This window comes from Uranotaenia lowii, chromosome 3 (genome assembly GCF_029784155.1).
Source record: "Uranotaenia lowii strain MFRU-FL chromosome 3, ASM2978415v1, whole genome shotgun sequence".
In the NCBI taxonomy this organism is placed as follows: domain Eukaryota; kingdom Metazoa; phylum Arthropoda; class Insecta; order Diptera; family Culicidae; genus Uranotaenia; species Uranotaenia lowii.
Genome location: NC_073693.1, coordinates 327,701,806 through 327,723,513, shown reverse-complemented (window position 1 = coordinate 327,723,513; position 21,708 = coordinate 327,701,806). Strand labels below are relative to the sequence as shown.

Sequence of the window (21,708 nt, the reverse complement as noted above, 5' to 3'; positions counted from 1 at the left end):
CGAGCGCTGTTAAAGCGCTCTCTATACCGAATGTACCTATGTTTAGATATCTTTACATAAAGTTGTTTAGTGCGGTCGTCCTTCAACTGGATCTGACTCACCACCGCAGACGGTTTCACCGTCTACCGGTGGAACCGAAAATCCGGCGCTTGTTAGCGCTTGTTTGGCGCTGCTGCTGCCGAAAAAGGACCATGGACCATGGACCATGGATGTCGGGCTGCACCACATATATATTCTGTGTATAGCATACTTTCCGGCGCTCGCGCTCCTAAACGAAACGCCGCCGTGCCGGCTTCGACCTTCATTGAAAGACAAAATCATTCTAAGGTCATGGACATTCATTCGGTCCGGGGTTGCCACACGAAAACCCGCCCCAGACGATGGCGATGACGGTATTCGGCGAGGACAAACTTTTTCGGGGCAACCTCCATGCGCTTTTCGTTGCCATGTTCCTCCGCCATCTTCCGCTGATTAGAGATTGGGACGATGCAGCTTCGAAGAAAGGACCTGAAGCAGTTTCTTGTTGAGGTACCAGTCGGTACATTGATTGGTGAGAGGGTCCTTTTTTTTCTCGACGGACGGGTGCTGCATTTTGACAAAGTTTTGGGGAAAACATGAGCTCATTTTTTACCCGAATCCAGCCAACCCACAGAAAAGAAGAAGTCTCATCAGGTTCATATACTTATAAGGGACTGGTAACAGCAGTCTAGCGACCCCGTCTGGAAAATGTCGGTCGTCTTACTGCTGATGGCCTCTTCTTGCTGCTTTCTCCTTCCAAGCAAGCACCAATCCGATAGAGAGGGGGTTGATTTTCGCCCCGTGCGCTGCATCGTTCTCACTGGATGGTGTAAAAAGTGTGATGATCAAATAGTTAAGACAACTGAACCCCACGGTCTTGTCGTTGTAACCTAGCCCAACAAATTTCGATGTAAGTCTGGTTGCTGTCAGATTTTTTTTTCGTCTTGTATGTAGGACGAATGCTAATGTTATGTTCTGCTGTTGGCGAAATTACGATGCTGAATTTGAATGGAAATCAAGCAGAGCTTTGAGACAGTTTCAAACCTTGATCTACGTAGAATTTGGTTGCCTTAAACCTTTTTTTTCGCCAAAAATGACATTTACATTTTTTTTGCAGGGATTTTTCTTAGAAAAAAAAAACCAAATATCAAATCAATTGTCGATGGCAATGGACGCTCAAAACATTTGTTGGTGAATACAACCAAAAAATGTTCTACGATTTCGGTATTTTTCCAACAAAACCATGGCAAAGGTGAGGTTTTAACAAACAACAATAAATTTTCTTAATATAATTAATCTTATTTTGAACGCTGGACTCCGGTCCGCTTTCCATAAAAATGCCAGTTTTCGTCCAAAAGTTCCAGAAAGTCAATTTTTGGCCAACAATTTTATTTCGAGATAACACCGAATTTCGATGTTCAATACATTTTAAAGTAATTTGGCATCCAAATTAAACAGCCGATTTTTCCGAATTGCTCTGGTCCCCATTTTTTAGAGTAAAAAAACAACACTTTGAGCGATTTGAGGCACCCCTAATATAAGTCCGATTGAGCTAAAATTTTGCACTGGTCAGATTTTCGATCAAATCTACAAAATATGGATAGTCGGATTTCAAACTTCGACCATGAAATTTTTCCTATGCTACCCAAAGAAGACACAAAACGGCCCAAATTTACTAATATTTTGAAAATTTAAAAAAAAAACAGAAATCGAGAAAACACGAAAGATTTCCGAGAATTTATACAAAAAAAACGACAAAAATGACAAAAATGACAAAAATGACAAAAATGACAAAAATGACAAAAATGACATAAATGACAAAAATGACAAAAATGACAAAAATGACAAAAATGACAAAAATGGCAAGAATGACAAAAATGACAAAAATGACAAAAATGACAAAAATGACAAAAATGACAATAATGACAAAAATGACAAAGATGACAAAAATGACAAAAATGACAAAAATGACAAATATGACAAATATGACAAAAATGACAAAAATGACAAAAATGACAAAAATGACAAAAATGACAAAAATGACAAAAATTACAAAAATGACAAAAATGACAAAAATGACAAAAATCACAAAAATGACAAAAATGACAAAAATGACAAAAATCACAAAAATGACAAAAATGACAAAAATGACAAAAATGACAAAAATGACAAAAATGACAAAAATGACAAAAATGACAAAAATGACAAAAATGACAAAAATGGCAAGAATGGCAAGAATGACAAAAATGACAAAAATGACAAAAATGACAAAAATGATAAAAATGGCAAGAATGGCAAAAATGACAAAAATGACAAAATTGACAAAAAATGACAAAAATGACAAAAATGACAAAAATGACAAAAATCACAAAAATGACAAAAATGACAAAAATGACAAAAATGACAAAAATGACAAAAATGACAAAAATGACAAAAATGACAAAAATGACAAAAATGACAAAAATGACAAAAATGACGAAAATGACGAAAATGACGAAAATGACGAAAATGACGAAAATGACGAAAATGACAATAATGACAAAAATGACAAAAATGACAAAAATGACAAAAATCACAAAAATGACAAAAATGACAAAAATGACAAAAATGACAAAAATGACAAAAATGACAAAAATGACAAAAATGACAAAAATGACAAAAATGACAAAAATGACAAAAATGACAAAAATGACAAAAATGACAAAAATGACATAAATGACAAAAATGAAAAAAATGAAAAAAATGACAAAAATGACAAAAATGACAAAAATGACAAAAATGACAAAAATGACAAAAATGACAAAAATGACAAAAATGACAAAAATGACAAAAATGACAAAAATGACAAAAATGACAAAAATGACAAAAATGACAAAAATGACAAAAATGACAAAAAATGACAAAAATGACAAAAATGACAAAAATGACAAAAATGACAAAAATGACAAAAATGACAAAAATGACAAAAATGACAAAAATGACAAAAATGACAAAAAATGACAGAAATGACAGAAATGGCAAAAATTACAAAAATTACAAAAATGACAAAAATGACAAAAATGACAAAAATGACAAAAATGAAATGACAAAAATGACAAAAATGACAAAAATGACAAAAATGACAAAAATGACAAAAATGACAAAAATGACAAAAATGACAAAAATGACAAAAATGACAAAAATGACAAAAATGACAAAAATGACAAAAATGACAAAAATGACAAAAATGACAAAAATGACAAAAATGACAAAAATGACAAAAATGACAAAAATGACAAAAATGACAAAAATGACAAAAATGACAAAAATGACAAAAATGACAAAAATGACAAAAATGACAAAAATGACAAAAATGACAAAAATGACAAAAATGACAAAAATGACAAAAATGACAAAAATGACAAAAATGACAAAAATGACAAAAATGACAAAAATGACAAAAATGACAAAAATGACAAAAATGACAAAAATGACAAAAATGACAAAAATGACGAAAATGACAAAAATGACAAAAATGACAAAAATGACAAAAATGACACATAAATGACATAAAAATGACACAAAAATGATACAGAAATGATACAGAAATGACACAAAAATGGCACAAAGATGTCACAAAAATGACACAAAGATGACACAAAAGACACAAAAGACACAAAAATGACGAAAAAATGACTCAAAATTGACTTAAAATTGAAACAAAATTGGCACATAAATGACACAAAAATGACAAAAAAAATGATACAGAAATGACACAAAAATGTCACAAAAATGACACAAAGATGACACAAAGATGACATAAAGATGACACAAAAACTACAGAAAAATGGCACAAAAATGACACAAAAATGACACAAAAATGACATAGAAACGACACTATATTGACACAAAAATGACACAAAAATGATACAAAAATTACAAAAAAAAATTACACAAAAATTACACAAAAATGACACCAAAATGTTACAAAAATGACACAACAATGACGCATAAATTACATAAAAAAGACGAAAAAAATGGCACGAAAAAGACACAATAATGACACAGAAATGACAAAAAAACATTATTGAATGGCTCAAAATTACACAAAAATGACAGCAAATGATATAAAAATAACACAATAATGACTCAAAAACGACACAAAATAACACAAAAATAACACAAAAATGACACAAAAATGACACGAAAATGACACAAAAATGACACAGAAATGGCATAAAAATACACAAAAATTGAACACAAATGACACACAAACACAAATGACACAAAAATTACACAAAAATGTTTTAAGATTACACAAAAAAGTTATAAAATGATACAAAAATACACAAAAGTGATACAAAAATGACACAAAAATGTTATAAAATAACACAAAAATGTTATAAAATGACACAAAAATGGCACAAAATTAACACAAAAATGATACAAAAATGACACAAAAATGACCAAAAAATAACACAAAAATATTATAAAATGACACAAAAGTGACAGAAAAATGACACAAAAATACATCAAAATGCCAAAAAAATGACACAAAAATGACACTTAAATGATAAAAATGACAAAAAAAATGACACAAACTGACACAAAATGACACAAAAATGACCCAAAAATGATACAAAAATCAGACAAAAATGATACAAAATTGACACAAAAATGACACGAAAATGACATAAAAATGGCACAAAAATGACAAAAGCTGTAGCTTAAACCACGGATAAGTGAGTTACCGAAGAGAAATGTGGTCCTTCGAGCCGGATCATTCAGGGTTTGAGTTTGGTTTATCCTTCAAATTCACCTGAGCCATATCTTCCAAAACTGTCGGATATCTCCCATATTTAAATGCGATATACTTCAAAGCAACAAGAGCAATGGATTACGAAACAACTCTCGATTCAAAATAAGCAAAATTTTCAAAGCTAGCAACTCCATTCGATTGCTAAGCCGAAAGCCCTTCAAATCGAAACGAGTGTAAAAGTGTCTAATTTTGTTGTTTCTTACTTCTGCTGCAGCACCATTTATTGCTCACTTTTACCTTCATCGTAACCAGATAGCAGCTCGAAGCATAATGAAATAACATAAAAATTTGATTGGCAATATCTCGATTACATATGTACACGACGACGACTGACTGGAAAAGCGTGTACCGGTAATATAAAATCTTTCTTTTTTCAATGCACAACGAAAGAAAATGAAACGCAAAGCTCCAACTGGATGGGTGGTTTCAATTTTAGCCACTTTACATTCGTTTTTTTTTGTTCGTTTCGTTGCGTTTCCAAGACTTGAGCCAATGCTCAACGGAATCGAACAAAGCTTTGATTTGTAACCCCGAAAAAAAACTACGTCTTCCAACAACCATGACCAGAGCCAAGTTTTGGCTTTAAGCTGCGTTCGCCTTACTCAAATTTCAACAACAGCTGAAGTTGAAGTTGGCTGAAGTAAGAAGTACGAAAAAAAGTGCTCATATGGCCCCAAAGCCGAGACAAGTTCGCTTTCAATAATGCGAGTACCACACTCATGTTGCTTGCTGCACTTATCGTGTGCTTCAATTTGTTTTCGAAATTTAGTTTTTTTTTTGAGTTCATCATCAACGGTCTTGGTTTCGGTTTCGGTTTCTTTTCGTCTTTTTTTCGTTTTTTTTTTTGAACCCCCATTCTTTTGTGTAGATTTGCATGTTGAATGCCATCATTTTTTCGTAGCGCCTGTACATCTTTTGATTGGGCAATCAAACGAATGATTGGAGCGACAAATGTTTCGTAATTTCAATTTTTTTTTTCATTTCAAATTTGAGAGGAAAACAGTAAAACTCGCAGTAAATGGGAACAGAATGATTTCAAATGTTCTTTTATCGAAATAAGATTTAAATTTAACTACCGAAAAAAAACTGCATTCAAGTGTCAACAAGATCGAAACAAGTCCACCGAATGCATTTCGCGATAAGATTTGATGTTTTCTCCCTTTCTTCTTCTCCAACCTAAACGCAATCAGATGATGAAATTCGTCAGTTGATTTACAACCTTTCGGTATTTCGTTGCCTGGTTGCTGTTTTTTTTGCTGTACTTACCTTTTTTATTGCTTTGTTTTTTTTTGTGCAGCAACACTCCTGAGCGTTTTGTGTTATCAGTGTTGCACTTTGCAGTTGGTATGCGATTTGACTTCGACGGACTATCTATCTCTGTTGGCCTTTTCCTAGCGTTATGGGCGATGGAATCGAAAAGTTATTCTTTCTCTCCTTAAGAAAAACCCCTTTAGAACTGTCAAAAGTTGGGTGAAATTATAGCTGCATCCCACTTGCACTAATGCAAAACCATCACCCAAATTCGTCAGCGCTTCCATCGCCTATTGTCGATCGTCATACCTTTTTTTCGTCGAACAGAAAAGACAAAGAAATTAACATCGGTGTTGGGGCCCCCACTAGCGCTATCTCTCTTTCCACCCCTTCCTCTCCTTCTGCTCATTAAGAGCGTTCTCCATTCTCACTCGTGGAGCGTTGCACCTCTCCCCACCTCTTAACGATTTCTAACCTTCAGTAAGTGCATCTGCATCGCGAGCCCCGAATGGTTGTGTTTCAATTTTTTTTCCTTTTCATTTCCTTCATCAGTCGTTACATTTCAATTTCGTGTGTGTATTGTTGTTGCTGCTCCATTATTGGTGTGGCGCGGCCTGTTTTCGATTCGACAGCTTCGATTCATTAAGGCCTTCCGGTGACTGACCGATAATGCATTGAACTTGAAGGTCTTTTTGTTTTGTTGTTTTTGCTGTGTCTCGTCGGCTGCCTGCTGCAACTGTTCAAATGCGGGAAGGTAACAACTACCTCACTGATACTGGGCTGGTGGGATGCAGTTGAACCGAATCAAAACTGCAAAAATGCGCGCTTTTGTGTTTCGATTTGCTGCGTTTGATAACACTGAATGAATTTAGGTCAGATCATTCATTGCCTTCCTTTCTCTCTTACTTTTTTCCTTGCAGATCTCGTAAACGGCGCCCCTCTTACTCACAGGACGACCGGGAGTACTACAGTATTAACGACGACGACCCGATGGACGAGTGCAACGCCGCCCTGGTACTTATGAGTCTGTCCACGTCGCCCAAATCTTCGGTAACCGGTAAGTGATTACGATTGAAGACATTATTCTCTGGAGCCACCATGTGTTGACTCAAGGCATCCATTCTTGTTGATTGATTCCTAAAATGATAAAAATCGGAAAAAAAATTAAAAAGTCATTTCACAGTTACTGTTTTATTATTAAATGATAGATAGATAGTAATAGTAATTTATGGTATTTTGATGAACAATATTGCTCAAAAATAAGCCCTAACTTAAGGAAAATCAACCCACTTAATTCCGAGAAAACTACATAGAAATTTTGTTGTGTGTACACACACACATGATAGCTGACTTTTTTTTTTTTTTTTCAACGGATCTGAAAAAAATTAAGTAATACATATTTTGGAGGACAAATTGAGACAATTTTCTCCGCCCAGTTCCGGTGAAACTATATGGAATATTTTTTGAAAATTCACAAACAAACCTAGAATTATTTTGTAATATCCGTAGGAAGTTTTCAACTGATGACTTTTTTTAAAATCAGTGTTAAAAATAAAAATTCACTTACAGAATTCAGATTCTTACAGGCTGTAAATTTTCGATTTCTGAGTAACAACGTTTCGACCTCTATTGGAACTTCTTTAAGGGCATAAAAGTTGTTTGGTTTGATTGAACTTCTCGTTTACAGCTGTCATTGAATTTCTCAGAAAACTTCATTTTGTCTGATGAATTTTGTTATTTGAAAACAACTTGAGAAGTAAATCAGTACTCAAGGAGTGTATTCGATAAAAAATAGAACACTTTGTTTTGTGAATAAAAAGTTAAATGCGCATTTGGAGGCAAGCTTCTTTGTATATTGAGCCATTCATTGTGTCAACAGTTATATAACACTGAGTGATTTGCAACTTTCACAGATTGTGAGCCGCCTCAAGTGCTAAACATCAATTTTTTTTCATTTTTTCTCTTTGTTCATCTCCGGAACATCGAGACTTGGCGACGAACAGTTTCTGGTTTGAAACCTGCCAGGTGCTCGCTAAAGAGATCGTTTTGCTGTCCTTTACGTAATTTTTCAAAATGTCTCACCCGTAGTTGTTCTAATATTTTGCGCACGTTTTGACCACCGCATTTTTTTTTATTTCTACGGCGGACTTTTCTCTTGCAGAAATGAGGTCGGGCGTCCGCTCGTCAGCTAGATGAACTAGTGTAAAAAACTCAATGACAACTGTAAACCGAATCTAACCAAAAAAAAATAGCATTTTAAGCTGAGGTAAAACGGTCGTTTGGAAGTTAATAAAGCGAAAAAGTCTAACACCAATTTTGGAATAAGTAAAAGTTTGGATTTCGAAATGAAAATTTAAAACTCAGAATCGGAATTCAAGTTCAGGCATTCAAGTTAGAGTCAGAAATCAGAATTCAGCCTTTTATATAACACGAGTTTAAGTTGGAATTCGGAATTGAAAGTCGAACCCCGAGATTCGCAGTCAGATTTCAAAGTGAAAAAATTGGAGGTTGATATTCAAAGAAAGGTTTCAAATCAGAATTCAGAGCCGGATTTCTGTATCAAAATTCAGAATTGGAATTCTGTGTCGGAATAAAGAGTCAGAATTCTAGATCGAAATTAAAAGTCCGAGCTTATAGTCAGTATTCAGAGTCGAAATTCAGACTCGGCGATCATAGTCGGTTTTCTAAGTCGAAATTCAGAAGTGAAACTCAGAGTCGGTATTCACAGTCGGAATTCAGAGCCAACATTCATAGCAGGAACTGGAATTCTCAGTACAAATTGAGAGTCCGGATTCGGAGTCCACATTCTGAGTTGGAATTCAATATCGGAATTCAGAGACCGGTTCAGAGTCGAAATTCTAAGGCGAAATTCAAAGTCGGAATTTGGAGCCTAAATTTTTTAAGTGGCAGATTTTTAGTAACAAACGACTTTATTTTTGTCCGGTTTGATACGGCGTATCATATATTGCTTTCGGTATCTGTTTCAGACTATTGAAAATGTGTTGGATTGTTTGTGTAAATTATAATTTTATGTGTTTACTGTTGAAAATTATTTTATCTGGGCTTTTGTTGAGATTTTTTACGCTTTTCATGAACAAAATAAACTGTGCTGCTTTTTTGGTAAGAATCATTAAGATTCAGTCGACGTAAACGTGATTTTAAAATAAATTTAATCCCTGATAAAGATACTATAAGGATCGAAACGGTTAATATGTAAAATTACAGGCGTTTTTACAAAAAAACTGAAACTGAAAGCCAAAAATCCACTCATTTAAAGTAAACTAAGCTGTTGCCCAAAAAAAGCGAGTCTATTTAGAATCTTAGTCGGAATTTATAGTAGGAATTCAGAGTTGAAATTTATAGTTGGAATTCAGTGTTGGAATCCAGAGCCTGGAGTCAGAGTCAGAATCCACAGTTGGAATTCGAAGTCAAAATCCGGAGTCAGATTCCTGAGTCGAAATTGGAATCAGAGTCAGAATTCAGAGTCGGAATCCGAAGTCAGGATCCTCAATACGGAGTTGAAATCCAAAGTTGATTCTGGATCCTAGTCAGAATCCGAAGTCGGAATAAGAATTTGATATTAGAGACGGAATACAAATAAACGGGTGAAATTCGGTTATATTCCTAAGTCAAAATTGGAATCAGAGTCGGAATCCGGAGTCGAAATCTGGAGTCAGCATCTGGATTCCAGCCGAAATTTAGACTTAGAATCCAGGTTCAAAATCCAAATTAAGAATAAGAAGAAAGAATTCGGAGTATGATTTCGGATTTGGAATCCGAGGATGGAATTCCGGAGTCGAAATCCAAAGTCAGTTTCCGATGTCGGGTTCTGAAGTCAGGATTCGGAGTTGGAATCCGGAATCGAATTACGGAGTCGGAATTCGGAGTTGGAATCTAGATTTTGAATTCAGAGTCGTATTTCAAAGCCAGGGTCCAAATTCGGAATTCGTAGTCGCAATTCGGAGTCAGAATTCAGTGTTGGAATCCAGAGTTGAAATCCGAAGTCAGATTCCTGAGTCAAAATTGAAATCGGAGTCGGAATTCAGAGTCAGAATCCGAAGTCAGGATCCGGAATCCGAAGTTGAAATCCAAAGTTGAAATCCGAAGATGGAATCCGGAGTCAGGATCTTGATTCTGGATCCTAGTCGGAATCCGAAGTCCGAGTAAGAATTCGGAGTGTGATATTGGAGACGGAATTCGAGTATGAAATTCGATTAAATTCCAAGTACAATTAAATTCGGAGTCGAAATCTGAGTCAGGAACTGGATTCTAGTCGAAATTTTGACTTAGAATCCCGAGTCGACATCCGGATAAAGAATTCGAAGAAAGAGTCTGGAGTATGATTTCGGAGTTGGAATCCAAGGATGGGGTTCTGGAGACGGAATTCAAAGTCGGTTTCCGATTTCAGATTTTGAAGCCAGGATTCTCAGTTGAAATCCTGAATCAAATTACGGAGTAGGAATTCGGAGTTGGAATCTTAAGAGTTGTAGTTAAGAGTCGGAATATGGTGTTAAGATCTGGAATCCGGAGTCGGAATCTGGAGCCAGGATCTGGATTCCAGCCGGAATGTAGATTTAGAATCGGGATTCGGAATCCGGAATTTCGGATTCGGAATCCGAGGATGGAATTCCGGAGTCGAAATTCGAAGTTGGAATCTAGATTCTGGATTCAGAGTCTTATTTCAAAACCAGGATCCAAATTCGAGATTCAAAGTTGCAATTCAGAGTCAGAATCCAAAGTCGGAATTTGCAAATAGGTTCCTGTTCCAGAATTCGGAGTCAGGTTACTAAGTCGGAATCCAGAGTCAGTCAAAGTCGAACTCCGAAGTCAAAATACAGAATAGGAATTCGGAGTCGGAGTCCAACATTGAAATCTCAAGTCGAATCCTGAAATCTGAATTCGGAATCGGAGTCCGGAATTAAAATCTCAATTTGAATACTGGAGTAGGAATCGGAAATCTGGATCCAACATCAAAATCCAAAGTCAGGATCAGAAGTTGGAGTCCGGAGTTGGAATCCATAGTCGGAGTCCGATGTCCTTATGAATCCTTCAAACTTGGGTCTGGAAAGTTTTTTTCCAAAACCCGTAGACGCATTTTCAATGCATAAATAGAAAAATTTCTTTAACTTTACAATCTTGCTCACCAACAGGCTGGGAAAACGTCCTCGGAACCAGTTCCGGCAGTAGCAGTACCTCATGGAGCACAGGCTCGACCACGCCTCCGCTCAGCGAAGATGGACATTCCACACCACCAAACACCAACAACAACAACAATAATAACAACAACACAACAAGCAACAACAATAACAACAACAGCAATAGTACTACAGGAACTGCAGTGGCCGTTAAGATAGAACCAGGAACAGCAACAGCTCCAGCTAACACAACAACCAACAGCAGCGGCGGTACCACCAACGAAATTGTGATTCGCGGCGCCCGGACAACCTCTCTGTCGAACTCGGACGAAGGCATTGGAATGGACTACAACGAGGACATGCCAAGGAAGCGAAGGGTGAGTTTCTTTCGACTATTTTTTTACTCAAATCTGACAACACTGACATGTTCTTGGAGAAAGAAAAAATCTGGCAACCTATTCCGAACTGTTCTTTTTTTTTTTCAAATTAAGTTCCGTTTATCGTCGCCGTTGGAACCTTCGGTATTTGAATACACTTTCCAAGACCTACTTCGATAATTGGGTCGCAGAGCAACGTAAAAATTTCTCAATGACAACCTGATTGTTGCAGGCAAGGCAACCCGCACTGGCAGCAATCGGCAGTCAGTCTCCAGCGAGTCTACCCCGAACCAGCCGATAGTAATGCAAATACAAACTTGCGGCGGGGTTGAAACAAAAAAAAACTTGGTGGTTGTTGGTGAAATGCAACAACCTGATTCCAATGCAGTGGCAGCAGCAACATTGGGCATTCGGCTCATTTTTGTGAGACCAATTATAATAATTACCTGGAGGCTCTCTCGTCGGATTGCAAAACCACATTCATACATTGCTAGGCCGCGATAAGGTCTCTCCCAAATTAGTATTTCCTTAAAACGAAACAACGAACCGAAAAAAAACGGCCAGCGACTAATTAAAAACAAAGCCATATCCACAATTACCCCCGCCATTCAAGTTCGCGCGTTACCAACCAAAACCGTTTGGCGACCGACAATCGATGAGGCTTCGAAGGGTTGTGTTTATGGTTTATGAATACAAATATGGCCGACTACTTATTGGAGTGGGGTAGCCCTTTAAGCAACCGCGGCTGCTTCAGTGATTGAAGATTGTGCGCTCGCTCGCCCCCCGTTCGAGTTTGTTTTTTAATGACGAGGCGAACGCCAGATTACATCAACAACAGCACGTGAATCACAACAAACCGATCGAAAACAAACTTGCGGGCACACGAGACGATCCGGGCACGTGGATCCGCGTGTTAAATGCTTCCGCGTGCTAAGTAGGCTTTGCCGAAAATGTGATCTTCACCTAAGAAAATTGTGTGGTTATAACCACGTTCAATGACAGTCAAAATTTCGGTAAAAATGAAAATTAAATTGTTGGTTCGAGAGCCGAATTCAGGTTCCGGAATCAGGTTTATTCGGAATCCAGGAGTCAGATTTCAGATTCGAAGACCGGATGTCGGATTCAGAAACCAAAAGTCCTTGTTGGAATCCTGTGTTGGAGTCCAGTTTCGGAATCCGAAGTTAATTTTATGTCGGAACTCGGAGTCGAAATTCGGATCCACCTTAAATATTTCCGCTAGCAACCAAGTAGGCTTTGGCGAACATGTGTGCTAAACCAAAATAATTTGTATGATAATTACCACGTTCAATGTCAGTTAAAGTTTCGTTCGAAACTGAAACAAAATTATCGGTTCGATAAGCTTTTTTTTTTAATTGAAAATTTGCTCATTTGTAATTGAGATAATTCGAGCCAAAGTAGGCCCAGACCGAGAACTTTCGGAAAGCTGTCACCCATGAACCCCCATTCTGCCAATAGACATCGATAAATCATTATTATGATATGCAAACGACGCAGAGGGCTACTTGCTCGAGGCAGGTCACACTTCGAGGAACGCCTCCGCAACCTTGAGATCACTGTGCCAGCGATATCTCCCGCAGTACCAAGCAATGGCGACGCGCGGCAGTACACGCATAATCTTTTCTATGCAAATCACCCGCCTAGGTTGTACCTTCAAATCGAAACCCGGACTACCTTGTTAGGTAGTTGTTGGTTGTTCGTCGCCCCCCTCGGCGTCCCGGCGCCTCTGGCAGCCCCAAGGCGCTCGCCCGCAATTGAAGTGTGTTGTTTTCAATTACGTCCACCGACTACTATTTGGACATACTCTTATACTCGAAGCTACTTTGCTTCGGACGAGCTACTAAGATGGCACGCATACTAGTTTGGCCGCCAGGCGGCCCAGAGATGGGTGGTAGTGTTTTTTTTTTAAACATTTTACCACACATCGCAACGCAAGTTGGGCCGAACCGATGATGGATCTCCCCACCGGCTCGGGTCGGCGTAGTAAAGCTTCTACGACGACTACTATCTGCTCCGTTGACTACTACTAGTACTCAGCTGTTCTGTGCTGTGGTCTGGCTAAGTAGCCGACGATCATCGTCGGCTGGAGTTTTGTTGAGTACTCCGCCTGTATGTGTGCACTTGTTGTTTGGGTTGGTTGTTTTGGTGCTCGCCTTCCAAAACAGCTCGCGATCCGATTCAAACCAAGCAAGCGAGCGGGGAAAATCATATGATCGAAACGTGTGTAGGTTGTCTGAAAGTCGTCGGGCCCGAGACTTCAGTCATTAAAATTTGACAGTGCAGTGCAGCTGTGTGTGCGCGCGGCCCGCCAGTTCAGTAGTGCCTCGAGGAACAGCGTTGTTTTCTACGCCTATTGGATTTCCGCGCTCATTTCCGCGAAACGCTGCATTTTTCGGGTGTTGTTTCGGGGCTCTTTTGGTCGAACTGATTGACCAGCGGTCGATCGCAGGCATTCTACCCCGTTCGGGAGTCGCGTTCTTCAAGGATAACCGGAACTAGTTCGTCGTCGTCGGCCGCGATCACGAAAGAAGTAGTGTGTAGAAGATCAGGGTACACCACACCCCCCACCGCCTTGCCTCGCCGTGTCACATTTAGCTGATGGCATAGCAGGCGGCGGCTGCCAGAGCGAGATCGCGTACAACTACGACGATAACAACTAAGGCATACTAAGGTACGCAAGCGAGAGTGAGACGTGAGTACACACTTACGAAAGGTCTACTTTGATCTGGCGCTGATCTGCTGCTGGTTGTGTGTTACTGTTTTTTTTTTCCTTCTTTCATTTGACGTTTTGAAACTACGGTTGATGATCTTTTGCTGCAAGTGAATCAATCGGCACGGCACCCATCATAACAGCAGGCGATGGTGCCATATGATGCATTTTGGGGCCGCCGATCAACGAAGCCGTGCAACAGTTTGGGGTGGGGTGGGTCTTCGGTGAGGATCACATGGGTCGACTTCGTCGATAGATCGTGGCTGGCTGGCGAGAGGAAGGGGGCCAAAGTCCAAAACTCACGGCCGCAAACACGAACGACGGAGAAATATACATATGGACGACGATTGTGTAATGAATTGTACTCGACATCGTCGTCGTTCGTTTGAGTAATTGCAATTGGGCTTGGGTTGGGAGGGATAGCGAAAGCGATATTGTTGCTACACATCATGAGAGCAGGGCGGAGTACCCTAAGATTGCTTTGTTTCAAGTTTAATTTTACGTGTGTTTGTGTGTGCGTTTTCCGTTTTCCTAACATCTAAACCAGGCACAGACAACCAGGCGACTCAACGTGCCCGCCCTGACATACTTGGATCCGGAAATAATGCAACAAACGTAAACAAAACTAATTCCCTGTGTCAAGCATCCTCAAAATTCATCTCAAGGAAGAAAAAATCGAAAACAAGATCACCATTTATCTATGCTCAGTGTAGTTATATGATGCAAAACAAAGCCTAACTTCCTTGTTCGGCCGGCCATCTTCGAAGTTACTCGAATTTCTGGTTGCTTGTTGATTTGGCAGGCAGCTAATTCAGAGCTCTTGCTATGATTGTTTTTATTATTTACGTGATTGCAATAAGTAGCTAAAACGGCAGCAACAACAACAACAACACCACCAACAACCTGAGACGTCGACGACTTTCATTGCACAAGTACCTTGAAACGACGAACGAGAAATCCATCAGAGCAAGCCACTTGCTTTGCTAGCTTGCCTCACTTGGACTATTGGTGTGTTGCGGCACACGCTCGCCCATCAAGTTTGTTGTGAATATTAGATATAAGTTATTTATTTATTTAGTTGTTTTTTTTTCGTTCGACTCGCTTGCTTATTTGCTGAAAATTATTTAACTACCTACTACTATACGGTAAGGTAACTACCTCTGTTAGACTAGATTGAATTGCATCGAAACCGAATGCGAGCGCACCCCGGAATGAATGGGATTCTTCACAGTTACTTGAGTTTTTGTTATGACATTCTAGACACCCTCCCTGAGACGATGGTAAACAAAAACATTCATCATCGAGTTTGGAATTTACTACAGAAGATTCTGTTAAACACTTCCCTTTAAGTGTAAATGGGCATTGTTAAAATTTATTTTGAAATTAAACGAGATCTTTATTTTAAAAAGGCCGTTTCTTCAAAGTATTTCAAAATGACCGTGGCGAAGTTCTGTGAGATAGTTTTAAAATTATCATTATTTTAAATTATTGGTGAGATTAGTTTAAAAATTACAATATAAAATACCAATCAACAAAATCAAACAGTCTGAACAGAAAAATCTACAACAGTGCCAGACATTAGTCCTCACAAAAGCCACATAAAGATGACTGTATTGTAAGTAGGAGAAACCAGATTATACTCAAATCCATTTAACTCAAAAAAATATGTACAACCTTGAAGTTTTCCCTGAGGATGAGACCAACCTAGTCTCGAAACGGCGTTGGATGAAATTAAATTATCATCAATTCGAAAAAAAAATAGACTTCAGTGCTGATTTCAAAAAGAAAATCAATATCACATTATTTAACTATTTTCAGTAAATTTTCTAAAATTTCGCCTTGACACCGGCTTTAAATGAAACTGAAATTTTCTCCAAAATTGGTTTTTTTGGCTTCACTCGAAATTGACTTAAATTGGGGTCCTAAATGCTTCAATTTGTCCACCAACTACATGAAGTTATCTGAAAGTTGTTCCAAAATTGTTTGAAAATTGTTAAAAACAGTGTTTTAAATTGTCTTTAAATTTTTCCAAAATTGTCTCAAAATGGATTCAAAACTATCTCTAAATTTTGTAAAATTTCTCTCAAAATATCTAGCTCCCGATTTCTCAAAATACACTCCAAATGCTTCACCCACAAATCAGACTCTACTCCAATAATGAACTTCTTTGAAGGTGGGATTAGCGGTATAAGATTCTATGACACACCGGCATTAACAAACTTTCTAATAACTGGCGTTCTTATAATTGGCGACGACAATAACCTTTCATTAGCTAACTTACTCAGATGGTGCACTGGGTAATATATCGGACTGGCAAGCCGAGATAAGATGTTGCAGTGAGTTCGATTCTCACTATTTTTTATATAAATTCCAATAGGATGAAAATCCCATAAGTGGGTCGGTAATGCATCAGTTTGCTTGGGAGCTCGAGTCTCTATGCCAGTAGTGCTTTTCCAATCATATTATCTAAGGAACAGTACACTTTTCAGCGCATTCTCGGCACAGAGATTTGCTAAATTGGCATTGAATTTTTGCAACCTCTTCTATGGGTGTAAATGGTCACGAACTGTCCATCAATCCTAAAATTAGAGAGGAAACAGCCAAAGGCTGAAAGTCTCTCTAATAAAGACAAAAAAATCCTAAATTACCATCAAAATTTAAAAAAAAACCAGAAACAATTGTCAAAATTGTTAAAATTGTTAAAATTGTCAAAATTGTCAAATTGGAAAAATTGTCCAAATTGTCAAAATTGTCAAAATTGTCAAAATTGTCAAAATTGTCAAAATTGTCAAAGTTGTCAAAATTGTAAAAGTTGTCGAAATTGTCAAACTTATAAAATTGTCAAAACTGGCAAAATGGTAAAAATTGATAAAATTGTCAAAATTGTCAAAATTGTCAAAATTGTCCAAATTACCCAAATTGTCCAAACTGTCCAAATTGTACAAATTTTCCAAATTTCCAAATTTTCCAAATTTTCCAAATTGTCCAAATTATCAAAATTATCAAAATTGTCAAAATAGTCCAAATTGTCAAAATGGCCAATTGGAAAAATTATCCAAATTGTTAAAATTGTCAAAATGTCAAAGTTGTCAAAATTGAAAAAGTTGTCGAAATTGTCAAAATTGTCCAAATTTTAAAAATTGTCAAAGTTGTCAAAATTTACAAATTTTCAAAATTGTCAAAATTGTCAAAATTGTCGAAATTGTCAAAATCATCAAAATTATCTAAATTTTAAAAATTGTCAAAATTGTAAGAATTGCCAAAATTGTCAAAATTTTTAAAATCGTCAAAATTGTCAAATTTGTCAAAATTAACAAAATTGACAAAATTATCAAAAATTTCAAAATTGTCGAAATTATCAAAAATGTCAAAATTGTCGAAATTGACAAAATTGTCAAAATGGTAAAAATTGTTAAAATTGTCAAAATTGTCCAAATTGTCAAAATTGTCCAAATTGTCCAAACTGTCAAAATTGTCCAAATTGTCCAAACTGTCAAAATTGTCCAAATTGTCCAAACTGTCAAAATTGTCCAAATTGTCCAAACTGTCCAAATCGTACAAATTCTCCAAATTTTCTAAATTGTCAAAATTTTCAAAATTGTTAAAATAGTCCAAATTGTCAAAATGACACATTGGAAAAATTGTCCAAATTGTCAACATTGTCAAAATTGTAAAAGTTTTCGAAATTGTCAAAATTGTCAAAATTGTCGAAATTGTCGAAATTGTCAAAATTGTCGAAATTGTCAAAATCATCAAAATTATCAAAATTGTCAAAATTGTAAGAATTGCCAAAATTGTCATAATTTTTAAAAACGTCAAAATTGTCAAATTTGTCAAAATTAACAAAATTTACAACATTATCAAAAATGTCAAAATTTTCAAAATTGTCGAAATTATCAAAAATGTCAAAATTGTCAAAATTTTCAAATTGTCAAATCGTCACTTGTCAAAATTGTCAAAACTTTCCAAATTGTCAAAATTGTCGAAATTGTCAAAATTGTCGAAATTGTCAAAATCATCAAAATTATCAAAATTGGAAAAATTGTCAAAATTGTAAGAATTGCCAAAAATTTTAAAATTTTTAAAATCGTCGAAATTGTCAAATTTGTCAAAATTAACAAAATTGACAAAATTATCGAAAATGTCAAAATTGTCAAAATTGTCGAAATAATCAAAAATGTCAAAATTGTCGAAATTGTTAAAATTGACAAAATTGTCAAATTTGTCAAAATTGTCAAAATTGTCAAAATTTTCAAAATTTTCAGAATTGTCAAAATTGTCAAAATTGCCAAACTTGTCAAAATTGTCAAAATTGCCAAAATTGTCAAAATTTTCAGAATTTCTAAATTACTCGAAATTGTCAAAATTTTCAAAATTGTCAAAAATTGACAAAATTGTTAAAATTGTCAATATTGTCAAAATTTTCAAAATTGTCAAAATTGTCAAAATTGGCAAAATTGGGAAAATTGTCAAAATTGACAGAATTGGGTCAAAATTGTGCAAATTTTCAAAATTGTCAAAATTGTTCAAAATATCAAAATTGTCCCAAATGTCAAAATTGTCAAAACGTCAAAATTGTCAGAATTGTCAAAATTTTCAAAACTGTCAAAGTTGTCAAAATTGTAAATTTTTTTGATATTTTAGAAATTTTCAAAAGTGTCGAAATGGTCAAAATTGTCATAATTGTCAAAATTGTTAAAATTGTCAAAATTGTAAAATTTGTCAAAATTTTCAAAATTGTCAAAATTGTCGAAATTATCAAAATTGTCAAAATTGTCAGAATTGTTAAAAATGTCAAAATTGTTAAAATTGTCAAAATTGTTAAAAGTGTTAAAATTGTCAAAATTGTCAAAATTGTCAAATTGCCAAAATTGACAAAATTGAAAAAATTGACAAAAGTGACAAAATTGCCAAAATTGTCAAAATTGTCCAAATAGTATTGGAACTACACTTCTAAATAATATCGAAATTTTGTTTAAACTGTCAAATAGAGTAAATTTTTTTTCAATTCTGTGTCAAACTGTTGAATTGTCAAAATTGGGTTAAAAATATGACATATGTGTCTGAATGATTTCAAAGTTGTGTAAAATTGTGTCAAAATTATGTTAATTGTGTGTCAAAATTTTATTTGTCAAAGTTGTCAAAGTCATATCATAGTTTTGTACGTTGGCAAAACTATGTCAAAATTAGTTCCAAACGCTCAGTGAAAACCAGCATAAGAACGTTCTTCCAGCACTGCCTTTGAAAATTTGATTAAAAATTTATACTTTAATACAGTCACAATCAAAATGATCTGCCCCGATCTTCCGTGACTTACTTTCAGCAAAAATTTACGTTGAAGATTCTTGAAGAAAAAAAGGAAAGGGATCATACAGCCGGCATTTATTACTCCGGAGCTCCGGGTGAAGGGAGATCCGAATCCCAGATAGCAGCACTACAGATCGCGATCATCATCGTCGTCGTCTTTGGTTGGAAAAGACTCCGAAATGTCAACGTGTTTTATGAGCCAGAAAATAAAATTTGCTGCAAATCGTCACCATTTTAAACTCCAACCGAGATACCATTATTGAGTATTGCACTTCACTTTTTGCATTGCACATATGTGCAATAACAGGTGTGGGTTTTGATTGTGGCTAAATTACTCTGACCTTTTTGCCTGTTGCGATTGCCTTACTTTAACGGCTCACTTTTGTTTCTTTTAGCTGATTATGGTACACCTTCATTTGTGTCGGTTTGCCGCCATTATCGGCGAGTGTAAATTATTGTCTTTATGGGACTGTTATTGTTGAGGTTTTCTTGTTTTAACATCACGTTCCTTCAGTTTGATTGAAATTAAGTAACGAGAGAATGGAATTTTGTCAAGAAATTGTCGGAGTTACTCCGAAAGACCACCCAAGCTAAATTTTTAAGAGCTAAGAACCAAATTGTTGGTAAATTATCAACTCTACAACCACAAAAAGTGCTCTTAGTTTGATGAGATTAAGCCACAAACTTCCATTTGAAAAATAATGTTTTGACTAAAGTTTTCCAAGGAAGGAAAACTTTGTGACCGAAAATCCAGCACAGTCTAGTATGATTCCAATTTTTTCAACTGCATCCACGCGCCAAAGATGGGACAAGGCTCCAGGTCAATCATTTGCTGTCATTACTTTATACACACACACAGTCATCACATTGTTATCGTCATCATCGCCATCATCATCTCCTCCATTCTCAGCAAACAAAGCAACCGCTGCTGACAGTCTCGCAATTCCCATTCGTTGCATCATCACCAATAGCGACGACGACGCTGCACTATATTGCAATCATCGTCATTCTGCAGCCCGATGATGAGAGTGTGGCAGCCAGAGCATGCTTGGATTGAATTTGCAGCAAAAAACGACTACACGTGCGACCTTTATTCAGCTTCTACCGCCCTCCCGACTTCCCAGTGGCTTCCCGGCGTTCCCAGATATGGGATAAAATGCACAAGTTTCTCTGAAAGTGTGCCATTTTCGAGGAAAATCCTCTCAAGGTTTGCTCTCTTCGAGCAGAGTTTGGAATTTTCGCTCCCTTCAGGAATACCGCCGTCACCGTATGACGACGACGGCGAGGACGAACAAACATTTCGGTAGCGAAACACAAACCGGCGGCCATGGCTTGAGTCAAGGTCAACTCTGTTGCGGTTGGTACCGGCTTACGGCAAGCCCTCCTCGTTTCTTCCCCGGATGTCCACACCGAAAAAAAAACTTGGGTGGAAAAATGCACCTCCCCAAAAGACGGCACAGATCGGAAAAATTGTTCCATTTTTAGAAACCCAACTGCGCTATGGTTGTTGTTTGAATCCTCTGTTGGGGTAAAAAACAGCGAAAGAATCATGTGAGAAAATTTGCTTACCCTACAGAACAAGTTTGACCCGAAATTCTGATGTGTTTCCAACATACAACGTCGATCGAAAATTTATGTTTCCTTGGCTTGGCTTGGTTCAGTGCTTTTCAAGGGTGAAATAAAATTGGAAAACATTTGGCAGACTTGCAGCGCGCGCTCCTCTGAAAAGCATACGAGTTCAGAGGAATCGGTGGAAATTCACTTATGGTTGAATCAATTCTGACGTCGAACTTAAGATTTGAGTTGACGAAACTATTCGAAACAAACTACCTTTGATGGATCAATTTTACGTTTCCATTATTGATAATTGAAGAAAATCGAAACATTAAGCGAAACGTTGGATATTTGTTTAACTATCTTAAATATTAAAGTTCAGACCTCAAATTTGGAATCAAAAATGAAATTAAAATCATGATTTAAAATTTCAATTTAGAAATCAGATTTAGAATCCGTATAGGACGTTTGAGTTCAGAATTCGAAATTAGATTTCAGAATCAGGATTCGGATTCAGAACTCGGATCAGAGTTCCGATTC

The 21,708-nt window shown here is 36.6% G+C and overlaps 1 protein-coding gene across 1 annotated transcript; it reads left to right on the top strand.

Annotated features, from left to right (window-relative positions):
- Positions 1 to 205: 205 nt before the first annotated feature.
- On the top strand, positions 206 to 20,671 carry LOC129753817 (uncharacterized protein DDB_G0287625-like). Its single transcript, XM_055749667.1, has 4 exons — positions 206 to 399; positions 6,988 to 7,124; positions 11,218 to 11,579; positions 20,525 to 20,671. Exons 1-4 carry the CDS (start codon positions 206 to 208, stop codon positions 20,669 to 20,671), a joined length of 840 nt encoding a protein of 279 aa, XP_055605642.1.
- The last annotated feature ends 1,037 nt before the right edge of the window (positions 20,672 to 21,708 follow it).

Excerpts from the sequence above, each read along its gene's own strand:
- LOC129753817 (XM_055749667.1), top strand. The coding sequence starts at position 206 with ATGGATGTCGGGCTGCACCACATATATATTCTGTGTATAGCATACTTT. Across the intron at positions 400-6,987 it reads GATGGCGATGACGGTATTCG|ATCTCGTAAACGGCGCCCCT; the intron begins GCGAGGACAAAC and ends TTTTCCTTGCAG. Across the intron at positions 7,125-11,217 it reads GCCCAAATCTTCGGTAACCG|GCTGGGAAAACGTCCTCGGA; the intron begins GTAAGTGATTAC and ends GCTCACCAACAG.